Here is a 17594-nt window from a genome sequence, read left to right as displayed (position 1 = left end):
ATATTAAAGTAATCCTGCAGATTGCAGACTTCATTCTGCTTTATATGTGCTAACAAAATGTCTGGACATTTGTTTGTAGTAGCTTTGATACCATGTATTTGTGCTTCTTCCATCACTGGTCAGAGACCTTTAAGAAAACAACTTTAGAGAATAGATGATAGTTTTTGAATTGCTTCACCCCCATCCTCCACCCCCCCCTCCCACCATCTCATTTTAAAACCAGGCCACCCTCATTTCTCTTGATCCCTGAAAACAAGCTCCATGTGTGTGCCTGAGCGTGTGGAAGGAACACGCTGTGAGCTCTGTTTATGCTTCTTGTCGGGGGGGTTGCAGTGTAATAAAGGGTCTAAGGTACAATCAAAGCCTACTGGAGACAGTCTGGGTCAGACCAACCTGAACACAATGTAACAATGTTACAGTAGCAATCGTTTTATAACTACACTGTGACTGGTGCTACATGAAAATATTATTCTATAAGTTTGCTGGTTTGGTGCTTTTTAGAATCATTACAGAGAACTTCCATAGCTCATACAGAGCTGTTATAGTAGTATAGATAGTGGTGAAAGGTAATGGCAGAGTTAGACAGACACTACAAGATCGCGAGCACATGTAATGTGTATAACTGAGGTGGTGGAGGTAAAGGAGAAGAGGTGGAAATGGAAGGGGAGGGTAGTCTGTGCCACACAAGTTGCCCCTGGGGCCTGAGCGGTCATGTTGGCTTGGCAGAAGGAGAGAGGAAGCACAGAGGGGGGAGTGGGGCATGTGGGTGTGTGGAGGGAGGGCAGCTCCGGGTGCCACGTTTGCATCACAGGACTGTATTTCCTTTCACCTCAGAGCAGAGCCGGCACAGTGGCTGCTTCACTTTTCTTCTTTTTTTTTTTGACTTACTTCGACCAGTCGTTGCTCAGCTGACACCCACAGAGGGACATTTTAACATCAGAAAATAGCTTTAGCATTTTTAGACTATGACCGACAAAAGTGGGCTTTTCTTTTTTACCCAGTGACCGTGAAGTTTGCCATTTAAAATGACTTGTTCTAAAAGTTTGCACGTGGGGTTTGGACAACCAGGTGAATGATGGGAAACTGAGGTGCGTGAATGTGATTGTTCTGAAACATGTACAAATGTGCAGATGCTATCAGGCTAATCTTTGTTTGGCGGCTGATAGAAATAGTGAGTTGTGGGGGTCAGAATTTGCTTCTAAATTGGGGCAAGCCAGAAGGCGTTTGAGAACCACGTTGTTCACAGGAGCTGAAAACATATTTGTTGCTTTCAGCTGTGCGTAGGAGTCTTCCCTTCCTTTGGGGAGCAGGATCCAAAGCAAGAGACTTGCACATGGCACAAAAGTGGGAAGTTTGATAGTTATTCATAACTATTAATTATTAGTATTAGTTTAGTAATAGCTGACGGTTTTTATGTTACAGTTGTAGATTCTTTGTAGAGCTGAGGACTGACCCATTGTGAGTTATGATAACAAACACAGCTTAATGCGACAAAAGTACATGTATTTGTGGTTGGTGGAAAGCGAGTGGACCCACACAAACACATCTGACAGGATGTTCCTAACTGTCATTTCTGTTGCTACAAAGACGGGATATTGTACGAGCTTGCAGCCATCATATCTTGATTAATATAAAGAGTGTGGAAGATTAAATTTAAATGCATTCAGGACGTTTTAGTAAACTGAAGGTAATATACACTAATATATTACTTAATACTGGGTTGGAGCCTCTGTTGCCTTTGGAACCGCCTTTAATTCTTCCCGACATCCATTCAACAAGGTGCTGGAAACGTTCTTCAGAGATTTTGGTTCACATTGACATCACAGCATCACATAACTGCTGCAGATTTGTCAGCTGCACATTCATGACATGAATCTCTTGTTGCACCAAATCCCAAAGGTGGAGAACTGGACTGAGATATGGTGACTGTGAAGGCCATTTGAATGCAGTTAAAAGAGTGAATTGGCGTGTTCAAGAAACCCGTTTGAGATCATTTAATGAGAACACTGTGGTCATAAAGGGCTGGACAGCAACAATAACTCAGGCAGGCTGATGCATTAAAACCATGCTCAGTTGCTACCATAGTGTGCAAAGTATATCCCCCACACCATTACACCTTCACCACCATTGTTACAAGGCAGGATGGATCCATGTTTTATGTTTAAGTATGCCACATTCTCACCTTAACTTCTGAATGCTACACAAGAGATCGAGACTTATCCACTCTTACAATCATCCAGTTGTGTGTGATTTGTAATCTCATTTTCCTGTTCATAGCTGACAAGAGTGGCACTGAGATGCTCTTCTGCATCTCTGAAAAAAGTTTGATGTAATTAATGGTTACTTGAGTTACTGTTGCCTTCTGACCATTCTCCTCTGATCTTTAATATCAGTGAAGCTTTGTCACCCAGAGAACTGACACTCACTGTTATTTTCTTCTCTTTTTCTGATTGTTCTCTGTAAACCCTAAATATGGCTGTTTGGGAAAATCCCAGCAGATCAGCACTTTCTGAAATACTAACACCCGCCTGTCTGGTCCTAGCAACAATGGCACTTTCAAATAGTGATGGGATTTCCGGCTCTTTTTAGAGAACCGGCTCTTTCGGCTCGGCTCACTAAAAAGAGCCGGCTCTTTAGGTTGTTTTGTTGCTTTAATTAATTTATTATTAACAACAATATAAAATTATGCACAAAAGGAATTACTAATGTAAAAAAAGTGGTTTTATTTATATATGTTTGTATATAAATATATGCATTTAACTATTTAAATTTTCAGCTTTTTCCTTTTAAACATATTTAAAATGAAACAACACAAAACACTGCAAACCACAACACAATTAAATATAAATTAAAATATGAAAACAAACAGAAGATGCACATTCTCTGTCATATGGACCTGCATGAATAAACTTTCTGAATCGTTTATCATCCGCAACTGAAAACAGTTGTGGATGATTACTATACCTTTCTAATGTGACGTTGTTGTCCCTGGCTCTCTTTCTCTCTCTCTCCCTCCTGCTCTGTTCCTGTGCTACTGCGAGTGTAACTACGGCCCCTCCCCTTCCCAGTGCAAGCACAAGGCTCGTGTGCGGAGTGAAGCGGGACAAAGTGCGAGAGAGAGGGTGAGAGAAAGAAGAAAAAAAACCACACAGCTCGCGATAAGGAGCCGGCTCGCGTCGTTCACGTCAAAGATCTGGCTCTAAGAGCCATTTCGTTCGCGACCGACACATCACTACTTTCAAAGTAACTTAAATCACTTTTTTTCCTCATTCTGATGCTCGGTTTGGACTTCAGCTTCCATTAATGCATTGAGTAGCTGCCATAGGATTAGTTTATTAAATACATGTGTTATTGCTGAACTTGCTAAGTGCTAAGTGGCCAGTGAGTATACTGTATATGATTTGGCAGACATAGATCCAGACACTGGCAGTTGTTACTGTGGGGCATGATTAGGGATTAGTGTTAATACAGTAAGTGTAAATGAAAAGAGTTGAATGAAAGCCTGAAATCAAATTGAAAGCCGAACACACACACACACACACACACACACACACACACACACACACACACACACACACACACACACACACACACACACACACACAGTCTTGCAGCAGTATGAGTCAGCAGTAGCTTCCAGTGGAAGGTTGGAGCAGCCTTCTGTGACACTTGGGGTTTTCCAAAGTCCACAACATCACCAGTGCTGGAAAACTCCTTCAGAGTTGACGGCCAGGTGGTCTTTATTGAACCGATCGCAGGATGGCTGTCGCGACCTTCAATCTCAGGCTGAGAGCACAGATATTATGACCCCAGCAACGTGCACTTTTGATATATGATTCATATTTCCAAAATCGTGCTGGAGGTCTAAAATTTAGCTTTTTTTCCTCTTTACGATGCAACTCAAGTTGTCAATGCTGAGTAAAAAAGCGACATTAGAAATACGCTATGGCTAGATCTTTGTAACAAATGTATCCCCACATGCCCGCAGCAAGAATTGTGATTTAATGGGAAAAAAGAGATTCTCGTGTTGCATTAACATTTTCAAGTGACTGTGCAGAAATATTAATAAAGTTAAAATTAACATTCATGCGTTGTAGTCATGTGTGGAGGTTCAGAAATAGCAAATACGGTCATAATGAACCACCGCAGTGCTAACGGGACAGCTTTCTATCTTTCCAGCCTGCTGTTTGCACTAACACCAGTTACCATGGATACTAAGGGCATCAAAATACAGGCACAATGACAAATACCAGTGTGTGTGTGTGTGTGTGTGTGTGCGTGCGTGCATGCTGGGTCAGTGAGGTTCAGTCTTGGTGGTAATGTGAGACCAAGATGAAACCCTCAGCCATCAGCACATTCCTATGGGCCTCGGTTTTCTTCAGCCTCGAGAGAGAAAGAGGGAGGGAGGGAAAGAAACAGCTGTAAACATGTCTTGGACTAGAAATGATGCAGCTGCCATTTAGTCACAATCATAATCATATGGCAATAACTCATCCACCTCTCATTACTCTGTATGTTGACTTAAATTTTACATAAAGAAATGTTTCGCGGGAGCTTTACGCAGATACATTGTGGTGTTTTGGGGGTGGATGGGTGGGTTGCCGAATTTACTTGCCACAAATATCGTCTGAATATCTGTGAGCCAGACTATAAACAGAGAGCTATCTTGAAAATTATTGTTGTGGTGTGGCTGCAGAGCCGCTTAATTCCCACTTGTAACCCTGTGCAGCTTTGTTAAGAGTAAATTAGGATGCAGAGAACTTTTTAGCTGTCAGCTGTAGGTTTGAGAAGTGGAAAAATATGTTTCTTTTAATCAAGGCCACAAAGTTTAGTTAGAGCACTGCTATAAACCTGAGATATACTCAAACTGTGCTTTGATAGAGCATTCTGGCTGAGCTAATCTCTCAGTGTGTGTCCAATTATCCAGGCGGGATTTATGGTTTATTATTTTGAACAAAAACAAAAAAGCAAAGACATAAACATTTAAGCAAAAGTGAAGGATGACAAGGACGGAGGATCGGGAAGGTGATGCGACAGGAAGGGAGAGTCCCACCTGCTGTTATTCTTACTTTTCTGCTTTCTTCAGCTCTCCCTCAAGTCTGTTTGAGGACCGACTGCCTCATTTTCTCCATTCTTTTCTCCATTTTTTCTCATTCAGCCCTCCCCTTTCAACATCCCACATCCTTCTCTCCTCTGCATGCAGAGGGGAAAAACGCAGACTCCACAGTAATTATCCAGCTGGATCTGCTCATGGGGACTGTTCAGGCTGTATTAAACTCATTACCAACCAAAGACAAAGAGATTCTGAGTATGCTCTAAGCGCAGATTGTGTCTTCATATATACTAATTTATCAGTGTTACATGCAGGGTTGTTGGCAATTTACTGAGCAGGAAGGTGATGCTCTGATACACTTGAATTCAGGTCTTCCTGTGACATCATTTCCTGACAATTAGGGAGGCAGAGGTTGACAGGTTACCAATAAGCTTATGATAAGATAAGATAAGATAACCTTTATTAGTCCCACACGTGGGAAATTTGTTTTGTCACAGCAGGAAGTGGACAGTGCAAAAGTTATGAGGCAAAAATTAGAATACAATAAGAATAAATACAGTACACAACTGTACAGAATAGAATAAAATAAAATACTATATACAGTAGAATAAAATAAAATAAATATACAATAAGATAAAAATAGAATACAAATACAAATACTATATATCAGGAAGGAGCCAATGGTGTATTCCTGAAGTATTCAGGAAAATTAAAGGGAAATCACTCCATCTGAAATAAAGAAGCCACGGGAGAATGAAGGCATGTGGAAAATCCTCTCTGTTCCTCTCCCTCTCTGTTCCTCTCTCTCCCTCTCTGTTCCTCTCCCTCTCCCTCTCTGTTCCTCTCCCTCTCTGTTCCTCTCTCTCCCTCTCTGTTCCTCTCCCTCTCCCTCTCTGTTCCTCTCCCTCTCTGTTCCTCTCTCTCCCTCTCTGTTCCTCTCCCTCTCTGTTCCTCTCCCTCTCTGTTCCTCTCCCTCTCCCTCTCTGTCCCTCTCTCTCTCTCCCTCTCTGTTCCTCTCCCTCTCTGTTCCTCTCCCTCTCCCTCTCTGTTCCTCTCCCTCTCTCCCTCTCTGTTCCTCTCCCTCTCCCTCTCTGTTCCTCTCTCTCTCTCCCTCTCTGTTCCTCTCTCTCCCTCTCTGTTCCTCTCCCTCTCTCTCTGTTCCTCTCTCTCTCTCCCTCTCTGTTCCTCTCTCTACCTCTCTGTTCCTCTCTCTCTGTTCCTCTCTCTCTGTTCCTCTCTCTCCCTCTCCGTTCCTCTCTCTCCCTCTCTCTTTCCCTCTCTGTTCCTCCCTCTCTGTTCCTCTCTCTCCCTCTCTGTTCCTCTCTCTCTGTTCCTCTCTCTCCCTCTCTCTCCCTCTCCGTTCCTCCCTCTCTGTTCCTCTCTCTCCCTCTCTGTTCCTCCCTCTCTGTTCCTCTCTCTCTTTTCCTCTCTCTCCCTCTCTCTCCCTCTCTTTTTCCCTCTCTGTTCCTCTCTCTCTGTTCCTCTCTCTCCCTCTCTCTCCCTCTCTTTTCCCCTCGCCCTCTCTCTCTCCCTCTCCGTTCCTCTCTCTCCCTCTCTGTTCCTCTCTCTCCCTCTCTGTTCCTCTCTCTCCCTCTCTGTTCCTCTCTCTCCCTCTCTCTCCCTCTCTCTCTCTCCCTCTCCGTTCCGCTCTCTCCCTCTCTGTTCCTCTCTCTCCCTCTCTCTCTCCCTCTCTGTTCCTCTCTCTCCCTCTCTGTTCCTCTCTCTCCCTCTCTCTCTCCCTCTCTGTTCCTCTCTCTCTGTTCCTCTCTCTCTTTCCCTCTCTGTTCCTCTCCCTCTCTGTTCCTCTCTCTCCCTCTCTGTTCCTCTCTCTCTCCCTCTCTGTTCCTCTCTCTCCCTCTCTGTTCCTCTCTCTCTCCCTCTCTGTTCCTCTCTCTCTCCCTCTCTGTTCCTCTCTCTCCCTCTCTGTTCCTCTCTCTCTCCCTCTCTCTCCCTCTCTCTCTCCCTCTCTGTTCCTCTCTCCCTCTCTCTCTCCCTCTCTGTTCCTCTCTCTCTCCCTCTCTGTTCCTCCCTCTCTGTTCCTCTCTCTCCCTCTCTCTCTCCCTCTCTGTTCCTCTCTCTCTGTTCCTCTCTCTCTGTTCCTCTCTCTCCCTCTCTCTCTCCCTCTCTGTTCCTCTCTCTCTTTTCCTCTCTCTCCCTCTCTCTCCCTCTCTTTTTCCCTCTCTGTTCCTCTCTCTCCCTCTCTCTCCCTCTCTTTTCCCCTCGCCCTCTCTCTCTCCCTCTCTGTTCCTCTCTCTCCCTCTCTGTTCCTCTCTCCCTCTCTCTCTCCCTCTCCGTTCCTCTCTCTCCCTCTCTGTTCCTCTCTCCCTCTCTCTCTCCCTCTCCGTTCCTCTCTCTCCCTCTCTCTCTCCCTCTCCGTTCCTCTCTCTCCCTCTTTGTTCCTCTCTCTCCCTCTCTCTCTCCCTCTCTGTTCCTCTCTCTCCCTCTCTCTCTCCCTCTCTGTTCCTCTCTCTCCCTCTCTGTTCCTCTCTCTCTCCCTCTCTGTTCCTCTCTCTCCCTCTCTGTTCCTCTCTCTCCCTCTCTGTTCCTCTCTCTCCCTCTCTCTCTCCCTCTCTGTTCCTCTCTCTCCCTCTCTCTCTCCCTCTCTGTTCCTCTCTCTCCCTCTCTGTTCCTCTCTCTCCCTCTCTCTCCCTCTCCGTTCCTCTCTCTCCCTCTCTCTCTCTCTCTGTTCCTCTCTCTCCCTCTCTCTCCCTCTCTGTTCCTCTCTCTCCCTCTCTCTCCCTCTCCGTTCCTCTCTCTCCCTCTCTCTCTCTCTCTGTTCCTCTCTCTCCCTCTCTCTCTCTCTCTCTGTTCCTCTCTCTCCCTCTCTGTTCCTCTCTCTTTCCCTCTCTCCCTCTCTGTTCCTCTCTCTTTCCCTCTCTGTTCCTCTCTCTGTCCCTCTCTGTTCCTCTCTCTCTCTCTCCCTCTCTGTTCCTCTCTCTCCCTCTCTGTTCCTCTCTCTTTCCCTCTCTGTTCCTCCCTCTCTGTTCCTCTCTCCCTCTCTCTCTCCCTCTCTGTTCCTCTCTCTCCCTCTCTGTTCCTCTCTCTCCCTCTTTGTGCTGACAATCAAGCCAAACACCAACATCATCAAATATACAGTGGAAACCAGATATTTACTCTTCAGGTAAAAACACTTTTTAAATTGTAACATCAAATCAGACTAAATGTTTATTTTTTAGATAAGTAAATATAAAAACATATTTGTTAACTTCAAGAGTAAAGAGAGAAACTATCTGTATTTCTTAATTGTAAATGGCACCAAATTGTATTCATAATTGAGCCACACTTATGGAGCTCCATGATTCTTTTCCTGGTGTTTTGGTTGACATCTCTTGATTTTCCCATGTCACAGAAACAGGCTCTGTGTTTACCTTATATGCATCCACAGGTGTGCCACCAATTTACTCACATGGACTCTACTAACCTATCAGAAGCTTCTTCAGCTCAGAACAGAAACGTCTGGAGTTTCTTATTAATTAACAATAAACTTAGTGTATATGTACTCCTAAATTTGATGAAAGTGATAAAAAATAGACAGCTCTGTCTCTCTTTATTCTGACATTTAACTAATTCAAAAGATATTTCAATATTTATCTAAAACAAAAGTTTACTCTAAATTGATGTTGTACAGTAAAAAAAATGTTCTTGTGTTTTCCATAAAGTGTATGTAAATATCTGGTTTCAACTGTGAATATACTGTTGTGTATTGAAATTCCTCTTGTTTTGCATAGAAAAATACTGAACAACATACAAAACATAATATATAAAATAACATTTACCTGAGTTTTTTCTTTGAAAGAACCCTCTAATGTCCATTCTTATATTTCAGTACATAACTGAAACCGATTTATTTAGCCGTGGAGGGAAACAACTGAAAATATGAAATAAACACATGTAAGCTAAGACTCTCTAAAGAAACAGCATTGTTGTTGTTGTTGTTCGGCTTTTCATTTCGCAATTTGTTGATTCACTTGAAGAGCAAGTAATGTAATATGGGTCAAGTGATCAGTTTGACATAAATCTTTCGTGATACACCGTCATATTTACATTATTTGTACAGTACGAATGATTTGCTTTGGTACCTGCTCAAACTTCAGTTCTCCTCTGTCTGCCTGGCTGCGCTTCTCCAACAGCGCACTCGCAGGCAGCAGCTCCACCCGCTCAGTCGCTTAGTGTCTGAGCTCGGATCGTACCAATATTAGGGGGGATTTACGCACAGTCGTAAATTCCCACAGTGTGCGCTATGTGCTTCGAATATTGTGTGAAGTTTTTGTTTTATACAGTTGTCAGCCAGGCATCTAACTATGAAAAAATTACACTCCAAAAGACCCCGGGCTTCTGACAAAACAACCCGGGCTTAAGCCCAGTAAGCCACCCCCCCCCCCACTGCTTTGGATGACAGTTTGCCAGTAGTTCTCATGATAGATGCTGATCTGTCTGCAAACACTTTCCAACTGCTGACCAAATGATAAAGAAACTGTTCGAAAAGTGCAAGAAAGAATAAACAGTTAATGTTTGCCTTCTAACGAACTTGTGCCTTTTACATGTTGGTTTCAGTGGTAATGCATTAGTTTTTATTTTGGTGGCATTCTGTTTACAGAGAGGCGCAAATTACAGGTGAACTCGTCCATCTGCAAATGACCAAAGCAATCAAAAGGAATAGCCAGCGACCACATGCCAACTGATCAGCAAATAAACATTTTTCACTAGTGACTGGAAATAGTACATACATCTTGGGCCTATGAGTGAAGTCAAAATGTATATGGGGAGTCAGCTGGGAGAGTATGAAACTGTCCAAATCAGTAACGCAGGCATTTATATGAATCTAACAAAGATCACAAAGATGAAACTTTCTTTAGAAGCTTAGGAGTCAACCTTTATTGATACTGTTCAAAAAGTCACATCAAACAACAGAAAATTATATACGTCTTTCATATTTGCTTCAGTACTGCTGTTTATACTCGTATGCTGCATTTCTTATTTCTTATTACAGTTGAACTCAATTAGCAGAATATAAAAAAATATACCCAGTCTGCAAGACATACAAAAATCTGTAATTTATTGATGCTCCAGCTCCATAAAGCACAATGTTTGGGAGTCTGAAAACAATTAACATTTCTAAGGCAGAATCTTATTTTTTGCAGTGGCACATAAAAACAAAAAGGTAACAGTAATCCATAGCAGGATATCAAACGGAGCCATAGAAAACAGGGTGTCTGGTGGTATAATCTCCATTTTCATCCTCTTCCCTGATGTATATACTGACACCTTGTAGGGTCATACAACACCTCCAAGCAACAGGCAATGCAGCCAAATACGATGCTAGAAACTGCTAGCAAAGCATGTGTTTGTCTTGCTAATGTTACATTTTGTTTATGGACATTACAACAAACCAACTGGTTTGATTTAGCACGTTGACATCAAAGGTATGAACTACAATGAGCTAATTGGAGTTTTTCAGCTGTTACCAATGCATGTAGCAACACAACGGTACAGGACACAAGTGAATGACGTACATTGAAATTGTAATTATAAAAAAAAAAGATGATGAAGAAGAAAACTTGAAAGGGCATCGGATATAGGAGGAATACCAGCAGTTTCAACCTCTTTCCTAAACCAAGAAATCTAAATGTTTTTGCTAATTTCTGGCAGGTTTGATCTCAATTACGATGAGTTAATGCTAGGCTAAAAAATTGTCTTTTTATCTGCTAGCTAGAACGATTTTCTAATGTAGACAAAATCTTTTTCAGATTTACCAAAATGCTCATTTTTAGTGTAGCTAAGGGGCTGATAAATGCTGGTAAGCCTAAAATGACCTTTAAATGGTTATCTGTTGTGTTTCCTAACTGTTCACACAGTGTTCATCTCGGTGATTGGACACCTTGTCAATATTCAAGTACTCTCCTATATTTCTGTCGGGGAGTAAAATAAATTAGATGCGCTTTGAACTGCCCTGCAGTTGCAACGTGACCGGTGATGATATAACTGAAGACATACAATACACATAATAATGGTATTAAAGTACAGTATCAGCATTGTGTATAAAAATGTGAGGAGAGACATGAACCTGATTTTTGAAGATTGATTTCATCAGCTTCACTGCTAAAAAAAGCAAATACACATTGTAATTTCCCAGCAGTCTATGTGCGCAGTTACAAAAAAAACCAAAATCAAAACAAACCAAAAAACATAAATTGCTGTAACCTAAAATCAACTACATGAAAATGCGGTTAAGGACAAATTCCAAAGCCTCAAGATATCAACCAACAAAGTATTTAAAACACATCTCAAACATATACTGTAAAAACACACCTTCCACATAACCTCCGTACACTTCCCTGTCACAAAAGGTACAAAAACCTGACCACAAATTATATAACTGGATCATCTCTGGACTATATAGTCGGGATTTGTTACTTTGGCACGTTGTTGTTGGGTAACAAAACAGCACCAAATTGCAAATCTTTTTGAAGAAATTTAGAAAAACATATGTTTCTTATCAGTTACGTAACACCATTAAAAATATGATCAGCTAAGATTACTTGGAAATCCAGTTCTGAAAAACCCTTCATTGGTCACACAGCAATGGAGAAATAAGCCAATTGATTCTACCTAGCACTTAATACAGTTACTGTGATTTTAACTTAACAAAGACCTAACTCAGTAGTTGATAGAGACAACAAAGAACTTTCATCCATTGCAGTAATCTTTCTTTTTGGACTTTTCCGTTCCCACATGCTTTGCTGTCCAGCAACAATCCTCCCTGATTTCACAAATGCAAAGTAAAATACTTTCCCAAATAGCCCCATTCACTTTATATGAGACAGAATATTAAGTTGAACTGCTATGCAAAATAATTTTTTTGCTTATCAGCAAATAGTCACATAGTCTTTTTCACAGCCATATGAAAAAGAAAGGTTTACCAGGACTCTAATCAGCTCTGTTAAAAACTCCTTACATCCTTACTGGAGTTCATAAAGTAAGTAGAAGCAAGTCGCATCATCACAGCTAATGCCAGACCATGCAATGCTCAGAGAAACAGCAAAAATCTCAAGAGCTACATCTCAGACTCAACAGGCCTCGGTTAATATGTTAAGTACTAAAATTCACGACAGTAAAGTAACAAAAAGACTGAACCAGTATGGCTTGACATGACAGCACGAAAGCAGGGCTTAGGTTTGTAACGTTGCATCTGAACAAATCACAAGTATTCTGGAAGAACAATGTCCTTTGGACAGATAAAACCAAAGTGGAGTATATAAAGCATATAAACATAAACTTCCTAATACCAACTGTCAAGCACTGTGGTGGAGGGGTGATGATTTCAACTTGTTTTGTAGTTAAAGGACCTGGACAGCTTGTAGTCACTGAGTCAAGTGAACTTAAGCAATGCCATAAATATCCATCCATCCATCTTTTCACGTTATTGCTGCTAATGGTGGTTCTACAATCCTGGGTTGCACTTTGTTTTTCACAGAACTGCACAGAGGCCTGTGAAAACTTTTTCATGTGACTATATTTTATTTTTTTGGAGGTTCAATCTTAAATTGCCACATAAAAAACTACATACAGAGCACAGTTAGATATCCTGTATTAAAAAGGCTTAATTGTCAGCTAACAGTTTCACTTGATATGCTATCCCATACCAGATGTGGCACACAGAACAACTGGGATTCAATATACTGCTGATCTTTGGCTTATAGTAGGAGTACCTTTGGCAGTGAGGCCCACAACCTTCAAAGTGAAAGAACTAGTCAACAGGACGGTAATATCAATGTGATATCAAAGCAGGTGCATTGGTAAGGTGGGAGGAGTTTGTCTGTGTGATTTAGGGTCGAAGGCTTGGGGGAGGACGCGATGGCGGTGCACAGGGAAGCCCTGGGGGAGTGCGTGATGGCGGTGGTCCTGGGGGCACCTGGCCTGATGGTGGAGATCTGGCAGGGGGGCTGGTGGCAGTGGTAGATGGTGGAGTGGTGCGAGTTATGGGGCGGTAGTCTGGTGGTGGTGGCGAAGGGGTGTGGATAGGGGTACGAGGTGGGGCCTTGGCTGCCGCTGACTCCTCTTTCACTCTTGTGAAGTTTATGCATCGACCCTAAAGGAAAAGAAAGAAAAGTGGGATTAAAAAAGCTTTAAAATAATTTTTAAAATAAACATAAAATAATTATATAATCCTGTTTTCAGGTCTTTCATGTTGGTTGGACCCCAAACTTAGTCCAGACTGAAGTATTAGCAGATAGTCACGGTGATGAATGATATCTAATGGCGCCTAGCATTAGCAACCACGATGCTAATGTTTACAATGAAATATCTAACCAGCTGTAATAAGGCTCATCTTGAAATGATCTCTTTGTCTGATACAAAGAAATCTTGTAAATAGAGTCATGCAGAGAATACATGTAATTTTTTTCCTACCGGCTAGCATGCTAACAGGGCTTTGAATGTAAACCACACAGCCACAAATCTGCACAGTCAGCATATTACCATGCTAACTAAAACCACCATATGACCATCCTCACAGAGCCTTTTGCTGCAGACTCCGACCCCTTCCTAAAATAACACAAATTTTATAATTTACCCTTCTATGCGTTCACACTAAAAAGCACAGCTGCATGAAATAAAGAGTAAAAATAGGACAGCAACCTATAAAACAAAATTTCACCCTGCTCTCCAGCGCATTTTTAACTCCCGAATGTTCAGGTTGTTGTGGTGACCAACAGATCGCACAGAGGTTAGGGATGGAACGCCCTAAACTTCTGAGTCATTTTGATTACAAGGCAACTGATCAGGTTACCTTGAGTAGATAATCCTTCTCCAAACAATCACAGTTAAACTCAGATTCACTGCAATCATTCTCAGACATACTACCAACATGGTTACAATCAATCTCTGTCAGTCTGTCTGTACCAATGAGCTCAACTCATCTGCATCTCTTTGCAACTGGTCACAAAGGACCTGTGTCATTTTGCTGTTAATTTAGGGTAAATATGATCTTGGAGCAGTTTCCATCCATAGGATCACTGTAGCATAGCAACAACAGTAGTTTTCAGTCAGTGATGGTACGTGAGGTGGGTTTTTTTTGTGTGTTTATGCATGTTACGTTCTCATCTTCAGGATAGATAAATATAATATTACTTATGTTCAGCAAATGCAGCAGCTGCATGGCATTTGTGATCCAATGCTGCTGTACCCATTTCCAGTCATCACACTACCTTGCCAAAATTCAAGCATTGCACAAATAAATTAATAGAGTATTACATGGAAAAGTACTGAATGAAACATCTGAATTGAGACACAGAGTATGTGTTGTTAAACGTGGTTTTTTTTTAAGATAACATGGAAAATACTACAGATAAAAAGCATCTGATGCAATATATAATACATAATCTATACATGCGAGTTGTTTTAGATTAAAAAGAATCTGGAGGAAAAAAGTGTCTAATCTAAAGTAGGCTACATCTGGGCTAAGAAGGCATCCGAGCTCAGGTCATGGTACAGTCACTGCTCTTTGTATGCTTGTGTGTGCCAGTCTGTGTGTGTGGCCAGCTGGTGTTCCAGATTATGCTTAAATCCCCGCTTTTACGCCCCCACTCCAAATTATCCCTGCTAGTCCAATGTTCTGTACCGAGAACTGTAGGTCCGAATGCCGACGGTCCATATGGAGAGAGAAGATTAGGGTTAGAGGCTGGGGCTGAACTGTGCCAGAGGTGGTAAAAGTTAGCAGTGAAGCTGGAATACTTTAACAGGTTGACTTATCAGGGCGTAAAAGCAACAAATTTATTTAGACAGAAATCACATTTTAGTTACTCATAAAATGTTACACCAACCACTGGTTTCAGCGAGTTCACAGAGGTCACTGTTACCAATGAAACTCTACCCGCTGCATAGCTGCATGCGGTTGGCAGTCAGGGTGGAATGAAGTAATGTTAATCTGCTAATAAGCAGTATCAGCGACTTGAGCCGCAGGTCCCTGGTTTTACATAGTGGAAAACGAAGGAATGGGAAATGATGTCACTTGTAAAACTCTAATGAAAAAGACCTTAGGCACAAGGGAAGATAGATTTTGATCTTTAATGTTAATATAATGTGACAGTGTTGCAGATAAAGCACGACAGTGAGTAAAAGTGAGACACAGAGAAAAATAGCCAGAGAAGAAATGAAAGACAGAATAATCCAAACTGAACTGAGAGAATTTCCCATTCTTAAGTTTTTCCCTTTATTCAAGCCAACCAACCTCTCCTGTCTTCTTCCATTTAGCAAGAACATCTCTGGATCTACAACAGACTCCACTCTGGCACTGATGTTGACGTTCATCAGAGTAACTTAAAGCTAAGAGATACTTTAGATGTTAAAAATAAGGTAAATATATAAAAAATGCATGATGCAGATTAAGCAGTGTCTTTTTCAGCAACACATACATACACTCATCAGCCACTTTGTTAGGTGCACCTGCTCAGCTCGCAAATATCTAATCAGCCACTCTCATTGCAACAACTCAGTGCAGACATGGTCAAGACTACAAGTAGGGTTTGATCCACCATGCAATACCAAGAAAGTGTTTGATTTGCAATGGATTTATTTTTCAGCATGACAATGATCTCAAATACTCCACCAATAATGAAAGCACACCTGGACGGACAAAAGAAAACGCAATGAAGAACTATCAGTCGTGGATTGGCCTCCCCAGAGCCCACACCTCAATGAATCAATCTGGCATCATTTTAACAGAGAACAGAAAAACGCAGCCAACATCCAAAGAAGAGCGTCTTTCAAGAAGCCTCGAAAACCTTTTCAAAAAAGGTGTTTGAAGAATAACAAAAATCATTAAACTAATTACACTGTGGGGGGCTGAGATAAGTATTTAACTAAGAAATGTTGACATTAATTGTATGTGAATTTTGTTTCAATTTCTTCATCCTTAATCCATCTTTGCTTCTTGAACGTCACTCTGTTAGCACCCAGCTGTGGTTTGAACCTCTCGACATTTTCCTGGATTAAAGAAAGCCACACTCGCTTGGTCTTTTTCACTGACCTCCACCACTGTCTACAGTCTTACCAAGGTCATTAAATTGTCTAGGACAACGCAAAATGTATGTGTGTGTATGTGTGAGAGAGTTTTGTTCAGTTGGCTTCTGAAGACGGGCCTGGCAGACATCTGCCAAAGGCATTACCTCGTGTCCTTCAGCCAGCTAAATGGCTCCCTGTAGAGCTCCGTGTTTATGTCAGTGAAAGACAAAGAGGGGAGGCACTAGCTCTGCTTCATACTGTACACTCTGACGTCAGTGTAATGGATGTGGTTTGGTGACACACATTCGCATAATGGCTAACTCCGTTCTCCAGTTTAGAAACTTTTACTGTAACTCTTCAAGTACACACACACATTCTCACACACTGCTGCTGCAGTATTTTTCCACGGTTAAAAACAGGCTTTTAGGGATGAAAACTCACATATGGCAAAGAGTCAATGCTACTGCATTCGACAGCAAGTCAAATTTGTGTTATTTCTGATTATTCGACAAACATAAATGTCTGTTATAGTTGAAACAAAAAAATCAAATACCAGCTGAATAAAATGCTTAAAAACAGAGTGATTTATTGTCACGCTGGAGATTTAGCTATGCTGCTGTCTCTGGCTGAAACCTCTTTGGGAGCACCAAAAATTCCTCAAACATCCCTTTGATGAACAATTTAAAGAAGCAGAGATGTTAGTAGGTTCATTGCTGAGCGAGAAACAGTGTAGTCATTGCTCTATAGAACACTACATATTTTTAAGCACTACAGGATCCTTAAGTAAATTTACCTGACGCTCAGGAGCACAAACACACTTCCTCTCTTTAACCCTGGACAGCTCATCTGAATCACAAATGTGGCTCTGGTATCGCCCACTTGCTAATTTAAATGGCATCTTCTTTCAGGACCAGCTGTCCCACTAACAGAACAGATGCTGGTTTGGGTATTTTTTTGGCAGAAGGTCGTTCCTCACCAAATGACCTAATTTTAGTCAAGTCAGTCAATCCAAGTCTTTTGCATTCATTACCATGAATCCATCATCCTATATTAAAAAAGCACAATCATGTTTGGTGCTGTTATCTCATTCAGTCGTGGCCGATAGCCGCCCCTCCCTCAGCCTGGTTCTGCTGGAGGTTTTTCCTTTCCACTGTCACCAAAGTGCTTGCTCATAGGGGGTCATATGATTGTTGATTTTTTTTCTCTGTATGTATTATTGAAGGGTTTAATTTACAATATAAAGCGCTTTAAGGCGACTCTTGTTCTGATTTTGTGCTGTATAAATAAAATTGAATTGAACCGAATCGTCATACTTGATCATCACTGAATGTCCTCTGACTTTTGTTTTAGCAAGGGAAAGTTTTAGTTCTATCTTTTTTATACACTGAACAAAAATATAAACGCAACACTTTTGTTTTTGCTCCCATTCCCCATGGGATGGACGTAGAGACCTAAAATTCATTCCAGATACACAATATAACCATCCCTCCCAAACAGTGGTCACAAATCAGTCCAAATGTGTGGTAGTGGGCACATCTGC

General features: G+C 41.6%; 1 protein-coding gene across 1 annotated transcript in view; it reads right to left on the bottom strand.

Moving 5' to 3' along the window:
- Nucleotides 1-10092: 10092 nt before the first annotated feature.
- Nucleotides 10093-17594, bottom strand: part of antxr1c (ANTXR cell adhesion molecule 1c) — a 38604-nt gene continuing 31102 nt past the window's right edge. Inside the window, exon 18 of the mRNA XM_082543260.1 lies at nt 10093-13142. Within this exon, the coding sequence (XP_082399386.1) occupies nt 12879-13142 (264 nt within the window). The 3' untranslated portion in view covers nt 10093-12878. The remainder of the gene's footprint in view (nt 13143-17594) is intronic.

Source organism: Aulonocara stuartgranti (genome assembly GCF_965226115.1).
Source record: "Aulonocara stuartgranti genome assembly, chromosome: 8".
Taxonomy (NCBI): Eukaryota; Metazoa; Chordata; class Actinopteri; order Cichliformes; family Cichlidae; genus Aulonocara; species Aulonocara stuartgranti.
Note: the sequence above shows the minus strand (reverse complement) of the source record. Positions and strands in the feature narration are given on the sequence as shown.